The sequence below is a fragment of the Drosophila simulans genome, chromosome 3R (genome assembly GCF_016746395.2).
Source record: "Drosophila simulans strain w501 chromosome 3R, Prin_Dsim_3.1, whole genome shotgun sequence".
Classification (NCBI taxonomy): Eukaryota; Metazoa; Arthropoda; class Insecta; order Diptera; family Drosophilidae; genus Drosophila; species Drosophila simulans.
The window spans coordinates 26,413,145-26,435,785 of NC_052523.2; the positions used below are offsets into that span (position 1 = coordinate 26,413,145).

General features: G+C 40.8%; 2 protein-coding genes across 5 annotated transcripts in view; one reads left to right on the top strand and one right to left on the bottom strand.

Moving 5' to 3' along the window:
• LOC6730212 (headcase protein) overlaps positions 1-22,641 on the top strand; it is a 92,098-nt gene that overhangs the window by 17,514 nt on the left and 51,943 nt on the right. Inside the window, 1 exon segment of the mRNA XM_016177837.3 lies at positions 22,306-22,402. Within this exon segment, the coding sequence (XP_016036962.1) occupies positions 22,306-22,402 (97 nt within the window).
• On the bottom strand, positions 18,867-19,870 carry LOC27209352. Of its 4 annotated transcripts, none has more exons than XM_016184786.3 (4): positions 19,704-19,870; positions 19,541-19,623; positions 19,352-19,487; positions 18,867-19,295 (listed from the first exon to the last, which is right to left on the bottom strand). In XM_016184786.3, exons 1-4 carry the CDS (start codon positions 19,822-19,824, stop codon positions 19,213-19,215), a joined length of 423 nt encoding a protein of 140 aa, XP_016036964.1. In that variant the 5' UTR covers positions 19,825-19,870; the 3' UTR covers positions 18,867-19,212. The 4 variants fall into 4 exon arrangements, with proteins under 4 accessions (XP_016036964.1, XP_044779334.1, XP_016036963.1 ...); XM_044923399.1 differs by having other exon boundaries at positions 18,944-19,295; positions 19,694-19,844; XM_016184785.3 differs by having other exon boundaries at positions 18,946-19,295; positions 19,352-19,484; positions 19,704-19,862.

Below are 22,641 nucleotides of genomic sequence, written 5' to 3' on the forward strand. Positions count from 1 at the left end.
TTCCTTCTAGAGATGGTTAGTTAGAAGTTTAGTACTTCGTTGCATATTTTATGCTGCTATAATTCAAAATAATTCAATAATTCAAAATTCACAACGATTGCAGTTGATCCTTGAGATAATAATGCTATACAGGATATCTTTAGAGTTGTCATGCAATGTGTTAACTTTTTTCTAGTAGCTCAAGCTGGTATTTTTCGGTTTTTTCTTTCGTGGGTGCGTGGCTGAAGGCAAACATATTCTTTATGCTTATATAATATCTATTTAGTTGCACTCAGGCAAGTGCTTACCCCGCCCACTTGGTTTGCCCGTTTGTTGCTTGCTTGCTTGCTTGTTTGTTTGTTGTCTGTGCCCATTCTCGGTCTCTTTCTTCGGCACTACGGCTGTCTCTATCACCATCTTCATCTAGCTCCTGCGACACGACCGATTGCGCTTGTTGTGCGATAACCGTTGCCATTTGTATCTTTTCCATCTTTTGGCCATAACAATTTGACGCTTCATGACTTTGGATAGGGACAATATGCCACAGGCGAGCGAAAGAGACGGCGCTAGCGCAAAGGAAAGAGATGCAGACGTTTCGTGTTAACAACAATTGCGTTTTGTTTAATTGAATAAGTGCCTGGGCGGTGCGGCAAATGTCAATGGCTTTTAGCACACGAAAATAAATAAATGAAAAAAATTCGAGGCTTGAGGCGTTGATTTGCGAATTTCTGCAGACCAAGAAAGGGTAAAAATAAATGCGAATTAAAGATGGGGAGCCCAGTGGAGGCACAAAGGTCCCGACTTTAGCTCAGCATGACGAGGACACAAAACGCATTAAAGTCTCTTATTTTCCTGCCCATTCCCATTTTTGGGCGCATGCAACAGCGGCAACATCATTTGCCCCGTTTTGGGCAATAAAAGCAAATTATTTTTACGATCAAGCCGCCGCAAATAAATAAATGCATTTTTGTAGGTTTCCTTCTGCTGTCGCTCCCCCTTTTTGTTTTTTTGGCCTTTTCTCTTTATTTTATTATTGCGGACGGCGACGACACCAAATGCATTTTTATGCGTTCGCCTCGGGGCGTGACAGATCATTAGCAGAGGTCCAAAAAATGGGATAAAAAACGAAGGAAATGGAGAGCAGAAATGAAGCAAAAGAAGCTCGCCAAATTTCTTAATCGCATCACGGAATGGGAAAAAGTGTGGAAAGGAATGGAGCTAATTGCAGGATAATCGGGCGAAATTCATTTCCTGTTGCCCAGAAGAACGAAGCAGAAGTAGGGAATAAAGAGGATAGGGTAACCCGCAAGTCTATCAATGGATTTGCACCCACGGAGTGGCAAAAACTTTCTCACGCCATTACATTTTGTGCACACGGCTGCCGAGCAACCCAATCACCGATATTTGTAATTAACAATACATATATATAATGTGTGCAACTGTTTGGGGCAACGATCGCAGCCTTTTGATATCCGATGATCGAAGCGAAAGAAATCGGAAGGGGAATGGCTCCATTTCATTGTGTGGCGGCAATTGCTGAAAGGCCCGTTGCACATGCGAAAAATGCAGCGTATCTATTGCAGCATGCCACATCGATCGGCGGCAACATCATCATCATCGTTATTGGCACAAGCAAGTGAGACAAGTTTATTGAACTTGGGCAGGCGGCGCCAGCGGCAATTAAAATTAAATGTTAAATGTGGCAACAGGAGAGGATGGGGGCCAACTAACTCAGCTGCCACAGTGTGTGCAACCTTAAGCGGACAAAATGTTGTCGTTGATTCAATTAAAGCCAAAACTAATCAACAAAAATTGGGCTCGCAGCGAAGAAAGAGAGCGAAAGAAAGAAAAAGAAACACATGTGTGGAGCGCGCTGCTCTTTGCTTTCTGCCTTAAAAAGCTAACTTTCACTTTCGAGTGCAACTCCTTTTCTCCCTTCCCTTCCTCCTCTCCCCCTCTTCTCTCCTCCACCTGATGACAGCCCCCAGCAAATGATAATAAAATTGCAACATTTATTGGGGGCTCGCTGTGGGGGATGGGGGTATTTTATCGACGATCAACTTTACTTTCGTTTCGTTTTATTAAAAATGTGAGTGCAATAAAAAACGGCATTTGCCTGAGATTTAAATCAATAAAAAAACATAAATTGAAAATGGTCAAAAGCGAAAGAAAGTGACACTGCAGCGGCGAAAGAAACCGCAGCCCAGAAAAGAAACCTATAAATAAATATTTACAGTTCTCGCCTTCGGTTTCTTTCTGGCCCTCCGCTGTTGTCCTCGTTCCTGTTTTCCCCGCTGACCTGGAAAACCGAAGGCCCTGAATACTAAATAATCATAAGAGCTCTGACTGATAAAGCTGCAGCTTCCTTTACTCATTTTGTCTTCTTCTGCTCGTAATTGTGCTGTTGATGTACGAGTTTCTTAGGCTTCGTGCTAAAATTAAGTTTAATACTCTTCAAAGGGGCGTTACTGAAGTTGAGATGGTCTTGACAGCTTTGGTTTAGTTTCAAATATGTCTGGCATTTGAAAAGCCATGTTGTTGAAATTGTATACGATGCCTTATTATGTCGAAATATATTCAATTCCAAAGTTTCATATCAATTGGTTGAGAAAGTCATCCTGTCAGGGTATCCAATTCTTCAGATCCAAGCGGCAAATCTTCGACCTTCTTGTTTATCTTCTTCACTTTCTTTTGTTGTGGCGGCTTCGCCTGTTGCCGTAAAATAAATAAATGCAAAAAATTGTTTACCCTTTGGCCATTCGGGCAAATGTCCTGCAATAATTTGCAGCATTCGATGCGACTGACAGCGGCTGCAGTCGAAGTATCGAGAGTGCGGGTGGGAAAGAGACGGCGCTCTGTTGCTGTTGCACATGACCGTGTTGCATGACTTTGTAGTAAACCTGAAATTCAGTTGGAGTTGACTTCGTTTCGTTGTCTCGTTTTTAATTTGCACTTCTTTTTTGCTTTAAACCCGCATCTTGTTTATGCACGCGATAAAATTGTAGTACAAAGAAACCTAGCTGAAATGCTTAAACGTAAATTCAGGCAATAACAAAAGCCTTGAGCCTCCGTTGTCAAGCTGAAGTCGCTGGGCTATAATCTTAAGGTAGCATCTGCTGGCCAAGCTGACATTCAAGTCTTTTTTTTAATTACATTTGTGGAGCAGGGTGAGGGTTTCTTATCAACAGTTGAACTGGCCAAGGCTTTGGCCTAGGAACCTGAGGAAAACGAGTTCTGTATTTAAGTGTATTAAGCAAGGAAAAATCCTTGAAAAAAATATATAATAAACATTCAAGCTAATCCCAAATACTTTCCATCAATTCGAAACTAATCCCAAATATTTTTCCTCCTTTCTTTGCAGGTAAGTGAAGAAGTTCCCCGAACGATTCACCTTCTCTCAGGTGCAGAGGCCATAAATCGCGGCAAGTGGCAAACGCAGAACTTTAGCGGCCAGGTGGGAGGGTGATTAATGGGGTTTTCCCGCGGAGCAGCTCCCTCAACTCTGAATTATTTGTCGACGCTTTAAGTTAAACGCTCCCCGTGGCGCCATAAACAAAAAACAAGCGGCTAGCATTTAAGCGCAGTTAAACGGTTCAATGACATAATGAATTTAAACACAAGGAGAAAATGTTGACTAGTTCTGCTCACAAATTTCTGATTGAAGAAACTTGGCAAGCAGGAATGCAATATTTTCTCTCTGTGCAGCAGATGCCTGCAACAAGATGCGGGCTAACAAAAGAGGATCCTAGGAACCCAGGACTCGTCTGCTGCTTTGCTAATTAGCTGCATTCATAATTTCGTGCACATTATTTACATGCTAAGCAGGCGCAGACAAAAGGAAGGGCGAGAAGAGGGATAGGGGCGGGGGAATTGAAGCTCAGACAGAAGGCAACCGCAATGTGGTTGCCACACCCACTGGCGTTAGCCCCCCTCCTGGCTCATTTACAGTTATGCAGAGCATTCCCCGGCAACTTGGCAAAAAGAACAGAACTCTTACAACTGCGAAAAGAAACGAAAAGAAGGCTAAAAGGCTGAGGGCCAAGAGGTGAGGTGCCAGCGTGTTGCAAGTGAAAACTTTTTTAATTGAATACATTTTTCAAGTTTATTTTGTATATTGAACCCGAGCTGGAGCAGCTGAGCAAGCTCCTTAAGTGCGGCAAGCAGTTTACTCACCCTGGACGCCCTTTTTCTTCAAGTGTAAACGACTGCACTTGGCTTAAAGCTGCCTTAAGCTGAAGTTGGATTTTTTTGTCATCCTCGTTTTCCTAAGGTTTCCCTCTCAACGGGTGGTATTCTTGTTTCTTCGGCTTCGTGTTTTTCCTGACTTTGACTTTGGTTATGCTGTAAGCTTCATATTAAATGACTTATAAGCAGATACGTTTTAACTATTTTACTTACGCAGTTCTTTTTGCTTAATTCTGCAAGGATAACCTTGGACCAAGTGGTCCATTAAGCCGCATCCCCGCAATCGATAAAATATTTAAATGCCGGCAATCAATTTCCATTTCTCGCTACTCAGAGCGAATTATCCTGGCGCCATCTTGGCAGACACTTTCCGCGAGCCATATCAAGTGGCCCCAGAGGTGCCACAGCAAGGCCACCCAGCTCCTCGCCTCTGATTTATGTGCCAGATAAGGAGGGGCGTGGCTGGAGCGGGCAGAAGGTCAGACACGCTAATTACCCGATCAACTGTCGTCCTTCCTCTTGGCGAGCTGAGTGCTCAACTCAACTCGAGCCGGGAAAATTCCGAGTTTTCCAGCCAGACATTTCATTCATTCAACTTTATGGCTGGCTGTCGTCTGGCTAATACGTAACTTTTATTTTTCAATTTTGCCACAACTCTTTCTTTTTTGCCCTTGCCGCTCTGGCTGGTTGGTTGGTTTTCATGTTTTGTCAACATTTTTCCGCTTTGTTTGTTTCGTCTGGCTTTTCCTTAATTTTCCCTTGTTTCATTTGTTGTCCTTTGGCTCTTTCATGATTACAGTTGTGTTGTGCAGTTGTGTGCAGTCCACAAATCAATTTGCCCCTAGTCAATTTCAATTATACAATAATTGTTTATTGTCGTCATTATTTTTGGGCTGTCATCCTCGCCGATTTGCATTTTGCCAATGGAAAAACGGCCGATGAAAATCCAAATCGAATGCTGCTGCCTATAAAAAAAAGTCAAAGCTCAAATTCGGTTTTGTGGCCATAAAAAGCTTTGTTTTTGGCCACTTGGCTGCCAGCTGCCATTTTTCAGTTTTAAACTTTTGGTTTTTCTCATTTTGCGTTCATTACGCGGCCTGTCAAATTAAATTTGACTTGCAGTTGCCAAATTCGTAAGCGCTCAGAAAAAAACCAATAAAAATAATACAAAAATATCAGCAAATACAAACAACACACACAAAATGAGCAACAAAAGCGTTTGAAATAGAATTCACAACTGGCTTTGCCATCGGAAATTCACAGGCATAAAGCTGCGCTTTTGATTTAAGTTAAGTTAATCTTTAGATCTTAATCATTTACTAAGAGGGGTAGAACTACTACAATTAGTTACAAATGATGATTCAACGCTTTCCTTGTTAGCGTTCTTATATTTCAACCCATCATCCTTCACTTGTTGCATTCAATTAACTTGCTAACTTGCTGGGAAATATTACTCATACGCCCGGGTATCCGATCCGCTCGATCGCTGAAATTGGCAATAGAAAAACGCGTTTGAAACTAGTTGTTTATTGTATAAAAAAAATCGAGTTGTGTGCGTAGCTGCATACTACCTTTCTCTCTTTTTCTTTAACCAAATTCGAAGCGATTGCACATAAAAACGTGCCACGCATTCGAGTGAAGTCAATCACACGCCGTTGTTTTTCTTTATTTATTTATTGCACTGCGAGGTAAATGCACTTTACACACACTTCGCCACGCCCCTTTTTTACTACCTTCTTTTTGCCCATTTTACGCAAGTTACAACAAAGAGCAGATTTTATGAAATATTCACATTGCATTAGGCGACAATTTATGACTTTTAATTAACCCGCCGAACAAAAAAAAGAAAAACATTCAATTTTTGCTCAGATTTGCATATTGATGAAAAATTTTGATAGAACAAAGAAAATAGAAAATTGAAAAAATGCACAAAAACTGAAATTGAATTTATTTTCGGCAAAACTATCGAGCCAAAGCACCATCCATTTAGCTGTCAACTTCCAGTTAGCAAATAACCAGTGGCAAGTGTAAAAAATATTCCAAAATCCAAATAGATAAGCCCACTGGTTGGGTGGGTGGGTGGGTGGTTGGTGGTAGGGGCAACTAGGGAGCCTTGAACGTGCCTCGAATGAATAAAAAAGGCGGCAGAGTGAAGTAACAAAACAAAGCAGTCGGACTTAGTGGTCTACCTACCGGTAATGGGGTATTCTCCGTTCCTAGAATCATTTTTGAATACAGTCAAGCCCATTGAAGTGAAACCTTCAAGCCTTTAAAATATATATAACAATTAGCTGGGAAAAAACTGCGAATATTAAATACTAAATTTTATTGGCATATTATTTACTACTCCTACTCTTTTATTCTCCCTTAAGCTGCGACTGCATTATTTTTACTTTTCTTGCAACCTTGGGGCTTTGTTTCAGCGGGCATTAAACTACGACTGCGACTATGGGAAAGAGGAGTAGCTACCCGTGAGCCAGTGAGTGAGGGGGACAGGACGAGAGCCTATGATATCAGTGTCAATATTACGCTCGTACGCCGTGTAATTCTATTAATTATATTTATAAATTACACGCACACAAAGCGGAGAGGCATTGGCACACAGATGCACTGAGAATATTTGGTCATGTATTTAAATTAAAAGAAGATACTATTTCCTAAATTAATGTATAAAACACAAGGAAAATATAATTCAATTCACATATATTTTTCTCAGTTGTGATGATCAAGATTAAACTGAATTTTCATATTTAAATAATGTACTAAGGGACCACTGGTTTTTCTCAGTGTGCTCTGGCTCAGTCATTGCAACAGTCCGCTGTTGCTGTCGCTGCTCCGCGGTTTTTCAATGGATCTGTCCTTGGCAAAGTGCATTGCCGGCAGAGCAGTCGGCGCCAGCAGAGCGTTGCATTGCGTTCATTCGCCTCGAGTGCAGTTGCAGTTGCAATTGCAATTTTGTTTGCAATTTCGCAGTCGGCGCTGCCGTGAGTTTGTGCCGCCTGCTTTTGCTTAATTTATTGACTTGGCAGCGGCAATTTATTTGCCAAGCGACTAAAACTTCAATTACGCACGCACTTTCTAAAAATACGGCGCTGGAAAAAGGCCGAAAATTGTTGGAGTCTCATTTTCAGTTTCGGCATCTCGGATTGCTGCAAATATTTATGAAACAAACTCCATTTCTCGGGCACAAGGCGCTGGCATTGTTGTGTTTCGAGGGCTGTGAAAAGGAAAGTACACAAGCACACGCTAAGTGGGTCACTTGAAAAGATCAGCTGTCACATAAACGAGCATATATGTACATACATATATGTGCATGCATGCAATTGGGGTGAAATTGTAGATCCAAAGACATGCATTTGCACTTTCAATCAGAGTTCTAAGAATGCAACATCCTGAGTATATCGATCAGAACTCGGAAACTATTGGTACCCCCACACACGATCGTTGTGAAATTCGGTATAGTGGTGCTAGTAACTTAAACACAGCTGTGTGTAAGTTTTCAGGCTCAAGGCTCGAGCTTGCAACTTGATAAGAAGGAGCGTTGCGAACACAATGGCGAGGGGGCCGGACTTTATCGGTTGGATTTTTTTTCTTCCTGCTGCAGCTGGCACTTGAGCAAACAACGTGGTCTTATCGGGGCTAAACTTTGACTTTCATTTACAAGATTTTGCATGGAAGAGCAGAAGAATGGAGCCCTTTCATTAGCCAGCCATTAATGGGAAATTATATTGACAATTGTTCTGCGATTGTTCGATCAATGGGTTTTCATTGTTTTCGCCTGGGTTTCCCTGGCTGGCGCCATCTTCTGGTCACTTGGCCTAACCTTTCGCCACGCCCACACCCACGCCTACGTCCGCAGAAAATTCGATTATTCACATGAGATAAAGTGACGCGAACAAGTTTTCGGTCAACTTGGCCATTTCAAAATTAATATTCTCACGGCGCCAAGTTTTTGGGTTTCTCTCTGATTTTTGCGGTTTCGTTTTCAATTGCATTTAGCTGTCCGTTGATTTCCTGCTCTGTTTTAAAGTTCCCTCTCCACTTTTTAGTATTTTAACACTGAAAAAAAGAAAATGGATTGGATATATACTTTTTGAATCAATCTGGCGAATCAATAGAATATGTTTAAAAAGAGATCTTCATATCATTATTATTATTATTTTTTTAATATAATTTTTTTTTTTTTTGCCTGTTAGTTAACACTGTATTTTTTGTGTGCAACACAGTTGTTTCTTGTTTATTGCCATCGTCGATTTTTGTCAGTTGATCTTTGACACATTTTGGGGTGCGGCTCCTCGGCTCCTCCCGTGATATTATTTTGTTGATTTTCAGCTTTTTGGGCTGCTTCGATTTGTTTTTTCCTGCTTGTTTTATTTTTATTTATTTATTTATTTATTTTTTTTTTTTGAGCTGTGCCGTGAGTAGGTGACTTTTCAGCTGTTTCAGATATTTATCGCGGCTCTTCCTCTTCTTCGAGCGACATGTGCACGTACGGCAATTGTTTTTATTTTTTGTGATTTTTAGCCGTGTGTTTGTATTGGCAGCGTGTTCCTTTGTGGTGATGGGCGATTAATTGCATATTAATTTTGTTTATTTTCAAGGGGCTGCGGCAGCGCCGATCTTGGCACGTTTCCTGCGGCAAGTGGGTGAAAAGCAAAAACTCAAGAAGGCAAACGAAATTCACATATAATAATAGCTAGCATATGAAATCTGCTTAAAATTTCGTGCGCGTGTTGGTAACTTTTTTAAATTTTATTTTTCGTGCATATCCCCCACAGCGTGAGAACAAAAAACGAAACGCTGTCTTAGGTTTTTTAATTAGTTTTTTAGTTCGCTGCACACCTGTCACCCTGAAACTAAAGTTAATTTCCAAACTGCAGCTGAAATGGAAAGCAAATTCGCTTTCAATTTCGGCACCAACTCGAATGCAATCTCCCTGTTGCCATCTCTTTCTGCTTTTGTTCGCCACGCCCACTTTTATGTTCAGTTGGCAGCTGGCAACGACCGTTATTTTTCTATTACCCGTGTTAGTTTTTTCTTTTTGCAACATCATCTTCATTAGCGATCGGTAGCAAAGGCACAGTGGTGCAAGAATGGGGAAATAGGGTTTCAAGCTTAATCGAGCATAACAATAACAGCATGAAATGGTTTAAATCGAGCTACATTATATAGATATATGTGTAGTTTATTATTAATTCTCTTTAATTTGCTTAGACTGATTTATTTAAAAATTTACTTTTATTTTTATATACTAAAATATACTTCGTTTTCAATCGACTTCAGCCCACTGTGCGCGTCACTTTTGCTGCTGCTGCTGCTTCTTTTGATCATCTGCTGCTGCAATGGCAAATAAATTCGTTTTTTGTGCCTCTGTTACACGTTACTTAAACAATTGCCTAGTTGTGGCCACTTTTGTTGTTTACTTTGTTTGCTTTGCGCTTTTTGCACAATTCTGCGTTTGTTGAACCTCGTTTGCTGTGTAGCTTTTGCTTTTGCTTTTTGTCTTTCGCTCCCTGTGTGTGATTGTTGCAAAATTAATTTTTAAGTGTATGAAGTAGAAAGCTCAACAAGTGGGCAAATGTGGGCGTGGGCCGTGCGGGCAATTTGTCCATATGCTGGTTGCTGTTGCCGGCGTCTAATTTGAGTAATTATATTCAAATTTAAGTCCATGTAAATTTCTTACAAAATTATTTGCATTTAAATTGCCTCAGCGGGCATCGCGCGAACGAACTGTACGTCATTGTTAACAATTATTGCGAATTATCTGCATACATATATATACTAAAATAGGATTTGCTTTTGTTGTATACATATCTCTATATTTTCCTCTTTCTCGAGCTTTAAATGAAACCAAATTAAACTTGTCGCCCACACAATGAAAACGCGTTCTCTTTCCCGCAGCCACCCCCACCGCAGACCTCTCTTTCTCTCTATTGATACAGCTCGGAATTGCTGACATCATACTATTATTATGGTTATTGTTGTTGTTGCTGCGTTTAGCTGGAAATTGCAATGCACTTTTAAGTCAACTTGTTGTAGCTCTAACAGTAAAATGGCAAATAGCAATAAAACCAACATCGCATAAAGCTGCTCTATCAAACGAACGAATGATTCGAATGATTCACTCGACAACTTGCTCAACATTTGTGCACAGAAAAATGGGAATTTGAATAATTAGTCAGTTCTAGTATTGAATATCACAGTTATTAGAAATTGAAGCTTTGGTTAACAGAAGCTTCTTTTTAACAGAATGTCACTTTTTTGATAAACGAATGAATAAACTAATATAATTAATTGCAGTGCATCAAAAGCAAGAAAGCAGCAAATTAGCCGTAATTAATAAAATGTCACTATTCATATCCATTGGATCGATAAACGATCGATCGCAAATGAATCTGAATAGAGGATAGACGTATGTAGATGGCTTTAATTGAATATCGCAGTAATTAGAAAATATTCTAGTTGGCGGTGAATTCATCTCATTTGCTTGAATAACAATTAAACGCTCTGTAGTTTATTATATGGTTTGCATTGACTGAGGTCTATTTTTACACCGTGCACTTAATAATACATATCTGTGATGATGACATTGTCTGGTGCTCTTGACACTGGTGCCACTAAATAGAATCGAATCGAATCGATATGCATGGGCGTTTTCCTAGTGTCTAGAATCATTTTTCCCAGATCTCCGGTTCAATTAGTCATGTCAAGCGGTGCCAGCGGTTTATTTACTTATTTATTAATGATTTATTTTTGTTTTTGCCCCAGCCAAGTGTAATAATTTATTAAATATCGCCCAGCCCCACTCCTTTGTTTGAGCTCTGCGCATATTCGTTATCTTTTTCCCAGCGGGTTTACTTTCTTATCGTGGGCATACCCGGCGTATGCTTAATGTGAGTGCACTCGGAAATGTTTCCATTGAATGTTCTGTTCCTTCGCGATGGCTTATGTCATTCACGATCTGAGTAGAGATTTCCGCTACATTCCCCAAGGAAATAATTGTGTGCTTCCCATTCGCAGTCTCGACTCGGCCGGCAGCTGTTTTCTGGGCAATTTCTTGTAGCGTTTTATACCCCAAAAAGTAACCCTTTTGTTGTCATAAGTCTGAGCCACATTTATTATATGGCCCTAACAGGTAAAGAAGAAGAAGTGCTCGGTGAGGAAGGAAAGCGAGCTGTGCAGACCTTATAGTCTAGCCCTATCTTAATAAGAAATCTCCCGACCGCATAAATAACACTTAACATGTTGTGGTCTCAACACATTTGGCCCTTAGTAGTCCCTTTCTGTTGTCTCACTGCCTGCCCCCCGTTCTCCTTCGTTTTTGACCATATTTCATATGAAATTTGCTTGCTTTTTTTTGGTACCTATTTATATTTTTCTACTCTTAGAAAAGGTTGCTGTAATTTGGTTAGAAAGTTGGTCGTGCTCTGCAGATATCTTAGTTGCTAGATCTGCTTTTGTCTATTAGTTAGCTGGTAAAGCTTTAATATGCTTTCAGTTAGATGTTGTATCAATAACTAATTTAAACACTCTTTTATTTAGTAACTAACTGGAAAGTTGGTTCCTTGGGTAAGAAAATAGTGCCAACCCATTGTGGTCATATTGTGGTGGTTGCTGCTCCCTCATTCTGTTCTCCCCCATCAAAGTTGTCAACAGAATGGTGTAAAAAGAAGCCGCCTTTGTAGTTTTGGCAGCAAACATGTTTGGTTTTGGTCTAATTATGCTGCCATGTGGGCTTCGCTGCCGTGTTGCGTTGTTAAGTGAATTGCCTTTGCCTTGTGACTCGACTAATTTCGTTTGTTTTACTTTTGGCCGTCCGCTCGCTAATGAATTTTAATTGCAATCTGGCTGGCAGAGGAAATAGTAAATGCACTGTGACCCCCGCGAAAGGGAATTCCCACAATTTTCCGCCGACACGCTGACATTTTCCGCAGTATTTTAGCCCAGAATTTTCACGCCAACGCCCACGTAACAAATTGCGTGGCGATGAGGTGCTGATGACTCAGCCCAAAAGGGGAGGTGGTTGCTGTTGCCTTATTTTATATACCATGCCAGCAACAAACAATATGCGTTGGCTGACCACAGACAACAATTACACAATTATGCGCGAGAAGTGCGGGGAACGTGCCGTAAAAGCCTTGAATTAATTAAAAATCTAAGCCTAAGCTTGGCGGTCATAAATAAGCCAGACGGTCGGTGGCAGTAATATAACAATGCCACTGGCCTGGCCAACAATAATGTTGTTTGAAAGCCACGAGAAGAAAGGCACATGAAAACGATTTTGTAACACACATAGTAAATAAGTACGAAACATGATTCAGAAAATATGAGCACATTTTAAGGAGTTTGTCTATTGGATAATTGCAATTAAAGTTTAAGACCGATTTGCTTGGAATGGCGTTGTTTCGTACAGTGCGAGACATGGCTGTAAAGACGTTTATGGCTTGCTGATTGATGCCTGCTAAAGTGTTGGCAAACATATCCTATTATCCAAAGGAATCCGATTTCGGATTTCGTTTCACAACACGTTTTTAAGAGGAATAAACTTATGTTCACTTAATTTTTATAATTGAAATATGTTTTTTAACTTTAACGATAAGAAAGTGCAATTATATCGCTCCATGATGGCTAACAAAGTAAATGTGTTTGGCTTCGTGTTTCGAAACCGCTTACAGTTTTCCTACGCACTGTAGTCGTGCTTAATTGAATGCATAAATCAAACGAGTGCATTCATTTAGAGTCCTCAATCCCGCCCCTCGTTGGCATGTCAAGTGTCAGTTGCACAAAACTCTGAAAATGTGGATTGAAAATGGGTGGAGTTCAAATCACCTCGAATCGTGCCTTTGTCTATCGGCATCGGCATCGGCGTCCCAAAGAAATAGTTAGGCGCACAAAAAACTCAAAAACACACAAAACAAAAATGAAACAAACGTAAATCGACGGAGCACTGAAAAAATATTGCCAATTAGAATTAATGTGGGCACTCGCGATGAGATTTCAGCTTCGCAGACATGTTTCCAATTATTTTTGAATATTTCTCTGCTATTTGCACTTGGCGGTACTCACAGATACAACTTTGGCCGTTCAAAAGTAACGAAAAATACATTGATTTATCGAGGAAGTTTGCCGGACTCAAAGAGTCGCCGCTGACAGCTCAATTTGTCATGAGATACAGATACTGCAGACACGTATCTCAAAGATACACATCGAATCTGAGGCTTTGCGTGCTTGGGCTCGACCTTCTCCTGGTTGCTATTTGCGCAAAGATCTACCAACTGGTATTACGCATGGGAGTCTCCCCGAGCATTCCCAGATATTTGCTATCCCCTGTTTGAGCCACGCAAATATTTATTGACCACGAATTCCGCGAAGTGCAAACAAACTTCAAAATTTGGCAGATTTGCTGGCAAATTCAGTCAAGGAGAACAGGCTACTAATACCCAAATATTGGGCTTACAGTTTAGATGGCAAAGAAATGATCGAGGAACACACAAGGGCACGTCCTAACGACTGTTCTTAAATTAAATAACCCTTGTAACTCCAGTTAATACATACATTAGTATGCAAATGTTTTTCTTTCTCACGAAGTTCTTGGCTTAAGTGTAATTACATGAGTTTGCTCAACGAACTAAGAAAGGCATTAATTTGGCAGTAAATAATATTCAAATGTATCTGGGCCTGGCTTACACATGTTGCCCATCGATCTGTTCGTCCCTTGCCCCTCCTCCATTGAAACATTTGAATGCGAAATAAAATGTTAGTGGCTGGCAAAAGTTGTGGCAATTAATTTGACGCCTCTGGAAAAAATGTGTCCCCACATGTGCTGTGTGTGTTGGATGTTGTATGTGTTGTATGTTGTGTGCTGTCTTGCAAAAGAGCCAGCAAATCCATTTTAATTGCAAAAACTGTGCGTGTGGCATGAGAAGCAGTGAAAAGGGATCAAGTCACAGTTGCCGCCTGGCCAGCCTGCTCCATATACATATGCATATGTATCTGTATGTGCATGCTACATATGTGGCAGATCTATGAACTTGCCACCGCAAAACACGCGAGCTGCTGCGGTCTAGTTGCTGCTGCCCTCGCCGTTTAGTTTGGCCCCCCGAAACTTGGCAACTTTGCACATTTGCCCCAACAACCAGCACTGCATATTTGTCCAAAGTAATGAGACTTTTCACAGCTCTTTTTTTCGGTTTTATTTTTTAGTGTTTTTGTGTAGCGCAGCGTGAAGTCGAAGTTGTCTCCTAGACAGCCACGAAATGCATTATGGGAATTTTGTGGCATTTTCATTACCAGCTGCCTGCCCTCCTCCTCGTTTGCGCCTCATTTCTCATATGAGTCTGGCTTGCAGTATTAGTTTTAATTTGTTTGCGATTAACACGCGAGTGTAGAAAATATTTACAAGTATTATACGTTTTTTTTTTTATTTATGTGATTCATATTGGGGTGAGGCCTGAAAATTAGGTAAGATTGAAAAAGGATTAGATATAGTCTGAGCAGTAACCATGACCGTTTCGGGTTATAATAAAGTCCACAAACATTCACTTGCCATTCATGACCTTTCATCGGTTCGTCTTGATTTTGCTCCAGCTGGAGGAGCCCTAAATTCCTGACCAGCAGCTGCTGACGCTGGCAAATTTATAGGAGCCCCTATCAGTCGCTAGACTTTATTTTATTTCATTTCATTTTCTGCAAACACCTCTTTTTGTGGGCCCCGCCTGACCGCTCGCAATTAATTAGCGGCAATGAGCTGTTGCCTCTGCCTCCAAAGTTTCGGTTTCAGTTCCAGAATTCTAGACTCTACTTGTACATATATATCTATAGACTAATGTGCGACGTTGTTTGTGTTGCTGGCGTTTTTATGTTGTTGTTATGGCTCTCTTTATGCCGCTGCAACATCCACATTATTTGTTCGCTTCTTGTGCTTTTGCTGCTCGGCTGGCCAATGTCTGGCTAATTTTCTATTTATTTGACCACAAACTCAGATGGAGCACCATCCCATTCCATACCATCCCATTCCATCCCATCACACCGCACCGCACACACATGGATAAGGCACACTCCGGCTAATTTATGGGTTTCTTGCACTCTTCGCAGTGGCCGGGAAAGGCATTAAAGCCTCTATATTCCCCCGACTGCTGGCCCATTGCATTTTGGCCCGGCTTAAAGTTTTAGTTCGTGCCGGAAAGGAAGGAGACCAGCGCACCCAGAAGGTGCTGCCCTGTTGCTCTTTCGGAGCTGCAGATCCTAGAACTAGTTTACTTTCTAGCCAGTGTTTAACGCTCGTCAACTTGATTTACCTATTAAATCATGACTGGGTGCACTGCGAAAAAATACTAAATACTAAAAAATATCAACTGTATATGTAGTATATACAGTCATTATGGTATATTTTCTAGTTGTATCTTTTAAATTTTCATCTTGAAAATACCAATGTATCTCAAATTATAATTCATTGCTTGCCGTGCATTCAGCTTTTGCCATTTGTTTAGTGGCCGTCGACTGTTGGCACACGCCCTCCCCCAACAATTGCTACTGGGCTTAAAGTTCAGGCCAGGTTCAGACCGAGTTCATGCGTGGCTTGTCCGCCCCTCCCCTCTCACCACCCAGCACTTGGCCTTTGCGGTGGATTCCGATTTGGAATTGCCGTAGAATGACTTTTTGCCATGATTTATGTTACCACGTTGCGCTTCAAGTGCAACAGTTTCCATTTTATTATTGTGAGTGGTAGTGGGTGTGAGAGAAGGTCTGATGGTTTGCAAAGCCAACATGTAACACTATTGCTTATAAACAATTATAACAACTTTATTGAATCCGCCAATTTCCTATCTGTTATGAGAGCCTTTTACATTTCACTACTGAGTATTTCTATGTTCGATCATAACCGCTTCGAAAATGAAAATGATTAGCTTTTGATGTGGGTCGTCGGTCTAGCCTGGCATTTGCTGTTGCTGGGCTGCTGCTTTAATTAGCTCAGCATTGTTTATGCTTATTTCGATTTGTTTCATTTTTCTCCATTACTTTTGCTTGCTCCCCCGGTTTTGTATTTTGTATTTTATTAATTAATTTGCCCGCTTCGTACTTGGAACAAAGGCGAATGTGTGGCAAGCAATGGGCTCGTATATCTGTCTGTCTGTCTGTTTGTGCAAGATCCAAGCCACAAGACGTAAGACACAACCCACATGATTAACATTTGCTATTTCCATGGATTAAATCAGAGCCTCTTGGCTAAATTTGCGCAATTAAGCGAAGCTAAAGTTTGTTTCCATTTTCCACTGCAATTTAAGATCGTTTGCTGAGATCGAACAGATGCGATAGTCATTTTGGCCGGGTTCAGTTTGCTTTGCTTTGCTCTGGCTGGTTGGGGGGCTGGTTCAACTAAACTGGTTACCGTTTTAAGGCATAAACTACAACAATTAATAACAGCAACAAACGCAGCGGCAGCTTTTCATGGTTTCGCTTTACACAGGCAACTGGAAAATGTTTTAAATATTTAGCATCCATTAATCAATTTGCACTCGCCGCTGATCTTGCGTTGCGATGCGGTCAGTATTTTGCCTGGCTCAGATTTCAATACAGTAGGCAGTCGATAAAAAGGACTGATTGGGGAAGTAATTGAACGTAGAAAAGAGGAGTTTTTAATTAATAATTCTTTGACTATGCTCAGACATTAATAATATCGTTTAGTTGGGACTTTAGTAATTTTGATAATTTTTGGTTTCACTTATTGTGTGCAAACTTTATGATGGTTTCTATTACAGAAGAGATTGCACATTATTGTATTGCATTTCATATAAGTTTTGTAGATTTTTTTTTTATGTCCAGTACATGGAAATGCGATAAGGAAAAATTCGATTTAAATGTTAATAAATTGCTGTGGGATTTTATTTATTTTATTTCTTTGTAGGGGGTGCGTGTTTAGAGCCTGGGAAAATATAAAAAACAAACCGCACCCAAGCTAACAAGGCAAAATGAAAAATCATAATAAAGGGGAAAATTTGGTAACAGAGAAATGAAAGTCAACTTCGTTTTCTTATTTAATTTGATTTGCCTTTTCGGCGCGGGATGAAAACTCATTTCGATATTGATTCGACGCTTGCGGTGCCAACTTTGCCATTTGAAGTGCTATTTTTTACCAAGTCCAATCTCCTGCTTTTTGCATTGATTTATCTTTGTTTGGCCTACTGCAGTTTTCCAATATCTACCTCGCTTAGGGAAAAGTTCAATCAAATGAAGGGGCGTGGCCCAAGAAGGAGGGCGGCCAGACTTAATCAATAACCAGAAGCAGCAGCAGCAGCTCCAAACAAAGAAATACACATTTATTGCTTTTTATATTTAAAACCGAAATGCAGGTGAGAAGAGGGGCAGGGCTGTGGCCCACAGCCAGTTGTTTATGGGAAAAACGTGAGAAGCGGCTATTGCACGAAAACTGTGTACGACGCTCGTCTATTTACATTTGCCATTATTATTTTTATTATTTTTTTTTTTTTTTTTTTTGCATTGGTCGCGCATTTTGGGCAGTGTCTAATTTATTGAGAGGTGTGGTCGTTCCAAAAGGCAACAAATAACAGCAATAGCAATCGCAATCAAATTATCAAATGTACAAATCTCAACGACAATTTGAAGCGCTTGGAAGAATCGCACGGACAGGTACTGGGAAATAAAAACAGAAAAGATAGACTCGCAATTGGCGGCGCCCAGAATTTGGCAATTTATCGATCAATTGCCATCGCAGCTGTGACATTTGCTTGGAGGCCAAACCCATCGGAAGAAAGAGCTGACCCAAAGAAGCGCCGATCTGTCCATGCAAATGAAGTTGAAGTTTGTGATGTTGTGGTCAAAACGACCAAAATGAGATCAGTTCCAATCGAAGCAGAGCTACGTTTGACCGGCAAAACATCGACAAACATGAAAACCATTAAATTCGTCGAGGCAGCTGCTTGGAGACACGTCTAAATTTAGCGGGCCTCGAGATATGAGTATCATAGAGAGACAGTTGGTAACAGAAATATAAGGCTAAAACCATAACAGTGAATGTAACTTGTGGGAAAATGTTTTTAATGCGAAGTAAACAGATGAATGTACAGCACGTTTTCAATATGACTGACTTTCGTACAAAAAATTATCGCTCACTCACAATATCGATTTTCCCAAATTAAACGGTTCTTCATAATCGATTAATGGCCTTTTCGAGTGGTACATTGAACACTTTCGGCCGCTAAATTAACCAATCACCCGATTATCGATTATGGCCACCGCAGGCTCCCCACATCCGTTGACTTATATTTTTGCCACGCACTGTCAGTGGCCCGCGCTGTATTTGCATAAATTAAACTAATTGGGCGCCAAAGCAAAGTCACCGCAAATGAATTTACATAAACCAACGGATGGTGGGGCTCACAGAGGAGCGGGGGATCCACAATCGAAGTTGAAGTGGAGCTCGCCGTTGTTTTTGTTTTGTGTGAGGCAATCCCCGAGACCCGAGACAGAAATTGAAACATTTCACATTTTTAATTTGTACGTGATAGGGCAAATAGTTTTGCCACTTGATGGGCACCCTCGCCCCCCGACCCCCGCTACTTTTGTGGCACGAAAAATTATGCAGCACACAAATCAGCTCCAGTTTTTCCTCCAATTTTCCGAGTTTCCCCCTCTCGACTTGCATTGCATGCTAACGTGGCAGGGCAGACAAATCGACTCTTTTCTGTCTGGCAGCACTTAGCACGTGATTGAAAATTGCCCGGGAATGAAGTGATTGGGTTTCCACTCCTCCGAGAAGGAAAACAGTGGAATAGTAGTATTCCCTTCTGCAATTCCGATTGCCTGCAATTCATTTACTGCTTCCATCGTAGTGAATACAAAATATATTTCTCTGTACAAACAATTTGCGGAACTTTGCTCTTTTCGTTTTTCTCTTTGTCTTTGGCATTAAAGGCAAATTTACAAATTAGTGTGAAATTAAGGCCAAAACAGAAAAAGTACATAGCGCTAATCCAACACAAAGGCGCAGAATAAACACTCAAGATCCAGAATTAACGATACCCCTTCACCTCAGTCGTCGTTTTCGGGATTGTGTTCCCAGAGAAGGCGTCGCCAATAGAAAAATGCCACTATCCAAAAATAAAGGCTAAAAGCTGAAGGAAATAATTGGCTTGTCAATTGAATTTGGTCAAAGAAACCATTCACTTACCTAGGGTGAAGAATACCGGAATCGATTCAAAAGTGCAGAAGCTACAACTTAATGCATAATCGATTATAAAGGCGCTACAAAAGATAAGGTGGATTATATCTGTTACCAGATAGATGATCACCAGAAATTCGATCTGCTGTAAGAGATGATATGGGATCAGAGAGTGGACTTGCCGAGGTGATTACATACCAAGATACTGCTCATCATCAGAAAAATCGCTCCAAGGAAGTGCACCATATAGGCAACTCGGGCAATTAAGAACAGACGACCATCTGTTAGTAGGAATATAAAGATTAACCAATTTATATTCTCTAGATTATGAAAAATAAAAGCAGAGCTTACCTCCGCTTACCTTCGCCAACAAAGAACCCCAGGAACGATGCGAAAATCTCGAAAAGCGCTATGAAAAAGCATCCCGCCCGCAGATTCACGCAGCAGCAACAGGATTTTAGCCAGGTTCCCCGACATTTCATCTCTTGTTTGACAGCAGGCCAAAGGCCTCGTCAGATCAAAGATCCCATACTAAAAAAGTGTGTGTTGCAAAGGGGAAGGTAACACTGCACCAAAGACTGCTTCAAAGTGCGCCATGGTCACTCTATTTAAATAGGGGTGTCAAGAAAATTATACGACTTTCAGCCACATAAGAACAAATATTTGGCTACAAAATAGCTTATATGGCACTTCAGTTTCGCTTGTGTATCATTTTTTTTTTTCGTCCATTCAAGGTCGGAGTCAGCTGCTCGGAACATGTGATAATGTTTGGTATTCTAATTTGAAACGCCTTTGTCTTGGCTGCTCAACTCATTTGGCTCATTCAATTTGACAGGCGACGGAAGCGACGCCGCCTATAAATTACAGCGTATTCATGGGTCTCGAATTTGGTTGGACCTGGTTTCTGATTCCGCCACTCGGACTTCGCCAGCTGTGTCTGCACATCACATTCAACTCGATTCAAGTCCAAATTCCAGACAGGAAGAACCGGCCAGCCCCCAATCCAATGCCCATTGATTGTTCCAATGACAGCTATATGCTATAAGCTATATAGCTGGAGCTGACAGGAGGCGGATCTGACTCATAGATTTCGAAATGAATGCAAAAGTCGGCCATAGTAATAGTATCGAAATATGAAACAATCTTACACTCTACTTAAACGAGGTGCTTGATTTGAAAATGGGCTGGCTATGAAGTTAAAAATCGAAGTCATTATAATCAGTAGTGTTGGAAAGTGCTTGTCTCTATTTACGATGGTAAATTTCGAGCACACTTTACTGCCTATTAAACAACCATTGAATCCGCCTTTGCAGTGTGATTATAATCCATAATTCGCTGACCGAATAATTTCGATCAATTCATAGCCCATCCAAATACGATGTTCGATTTATTCTGGCACGTTGTGCGCCCCAATAAAGAAAGGGTACACTCATAAAAATTGAGATCGCTTTGATTGGGAGCTCCTTCGTTTTTTCGACTCTACAGCTAAAGAAAGAGCAGAGCGCACGTGTTCGGGCCAAAAATGAACAATAATAGGCGGTGGGAAGGCCAGAGCAACGCATTTGGGCCATTAAAATTCATTAGCCGTGCACATCTCGATCTGGAGTGCGAGATCCGATCAATAAAATAAGCAAACAATAAAGACCGGGTCGAGCACATTCAATATGAATAGCGATCTGAACGATCGGAGCGATCTGAACTGACCAGCAGCTGTGTTTTTCGATTCGAATTAAAATTCATATTGCCCAAATTAGCAGAAACCGCTCGACGGGCAAAAGTTGTGGGTGGTTGGGTGGTTGGCTGGCTGAGGAGAGTGGAGCGCTTGGCTTAATTAACCTTTCGAAATTGAATTTCCTCACCGCCTGTAATTGTTTTAAAAATAAATTACAAATTTGCAGCGCTCTGCTGATTAGCACAAGTCGATGACTAACTCGCAAATGACGCGACATTCGGTCTGCTTTGTTTATGTTATATAATCGAAGTCAAGGTGTAAATAAACAGCGTATTATAGCATTTCTAATGGCTCAGCTTTCGCGTCCAGCAACCAGATAAGGTATTTGTTTTGTTGTTGTTGTAGATAAGTTGAAATTCCACACGAGCTAAGTGGGGGTCCCCTCCCCCCTCTCGGCAGTTGATAAGAGCTGTAGAAATAAAATTAAAATTTAAATAAACCGGAGGGGGTAAACAACAAAAAACAGAAAAAACGAAACAAAGCCAAACGAAATCTATTCAATGTCAAGGTCAGCAAATGAATTCGACTGTTTGTCCCATGTCGTTTCTTCTCTCACTGCTTTTGCACATTTTCTGTTTGCTTTCGTTTTCGTTTTTCTTGTTAATTTTATTGTATATTTCTCTAGATTTTTTTCGCCTTATATTGGCCATTGTTGATAACTTTATTTGCGTTTGCTTTTGCTTTGGCCGTAGGCCATATAAAAAGCTGAAAGGAAAATATGGCAAAAATTCCCAGCGCCCCCTGAAAAAGCTTGAGGGATTTAAAAATAATTTTATTTGTTTTAATTTTATAATGTCATTCCTAAGCTTTTAAGGCCATTTGAGCAACATTTGTTCTTATTTTATTTTGGCCCCTCTGACGTCAGTAAAAGTGGGCAAAGTAAAAGAATAGAAATTTCATTATACAGAGAGTCACGTAGTATTCGATTAGTCAGAATATTGCCAAGTTACGTGGCTTTCGGCCAATATATAAATATATATACATACCAATATTTACATAAGCGCACAGTTTGGCGAGGGAAATCCTTATCGCCATTGCATCCGGCTTGAATTCGAGTTCGAATTCGAATTCGAATTGGAAACTGGAGGAATTTCCGCTCGCCTGTCATATTTGCAATTTTCCAGCTGTCAGAGAATTTACATTTTTATTTAGAGGAATTTGTGCATTCACATTTATATGCGCTTATCTATCTTTTTCTGATTTATGCATTTTTCTCAACGATTCTTTCCAGCTCCACATCTGGCTGCAATGGGATCTTTTCGCGTCGCCTGGACTTTTCGTCGTTCAATTTGCTGCCAAAGACTCGTTTGAATTCTTATCAAGTCAAGGTGAGTTATGTCCATGAATAAATATGTATGCAGCAGTCAGTCCTAGGGTATTTACCCGCACACCCATTCACCGCGTCGCCTATTCAGATTCAGTCATTGAGAAACCGCAAAGTTGGCTCAACTTGAATCGAATCCGCCCGCCTTCCTGGAAGGACAGGCAAACAAATCTGTATCTGCCTGACTTGACAAACTTGCAATTGGATATGCCTCGGTTTAGAAGTACAAGTAGATGGTTCTCG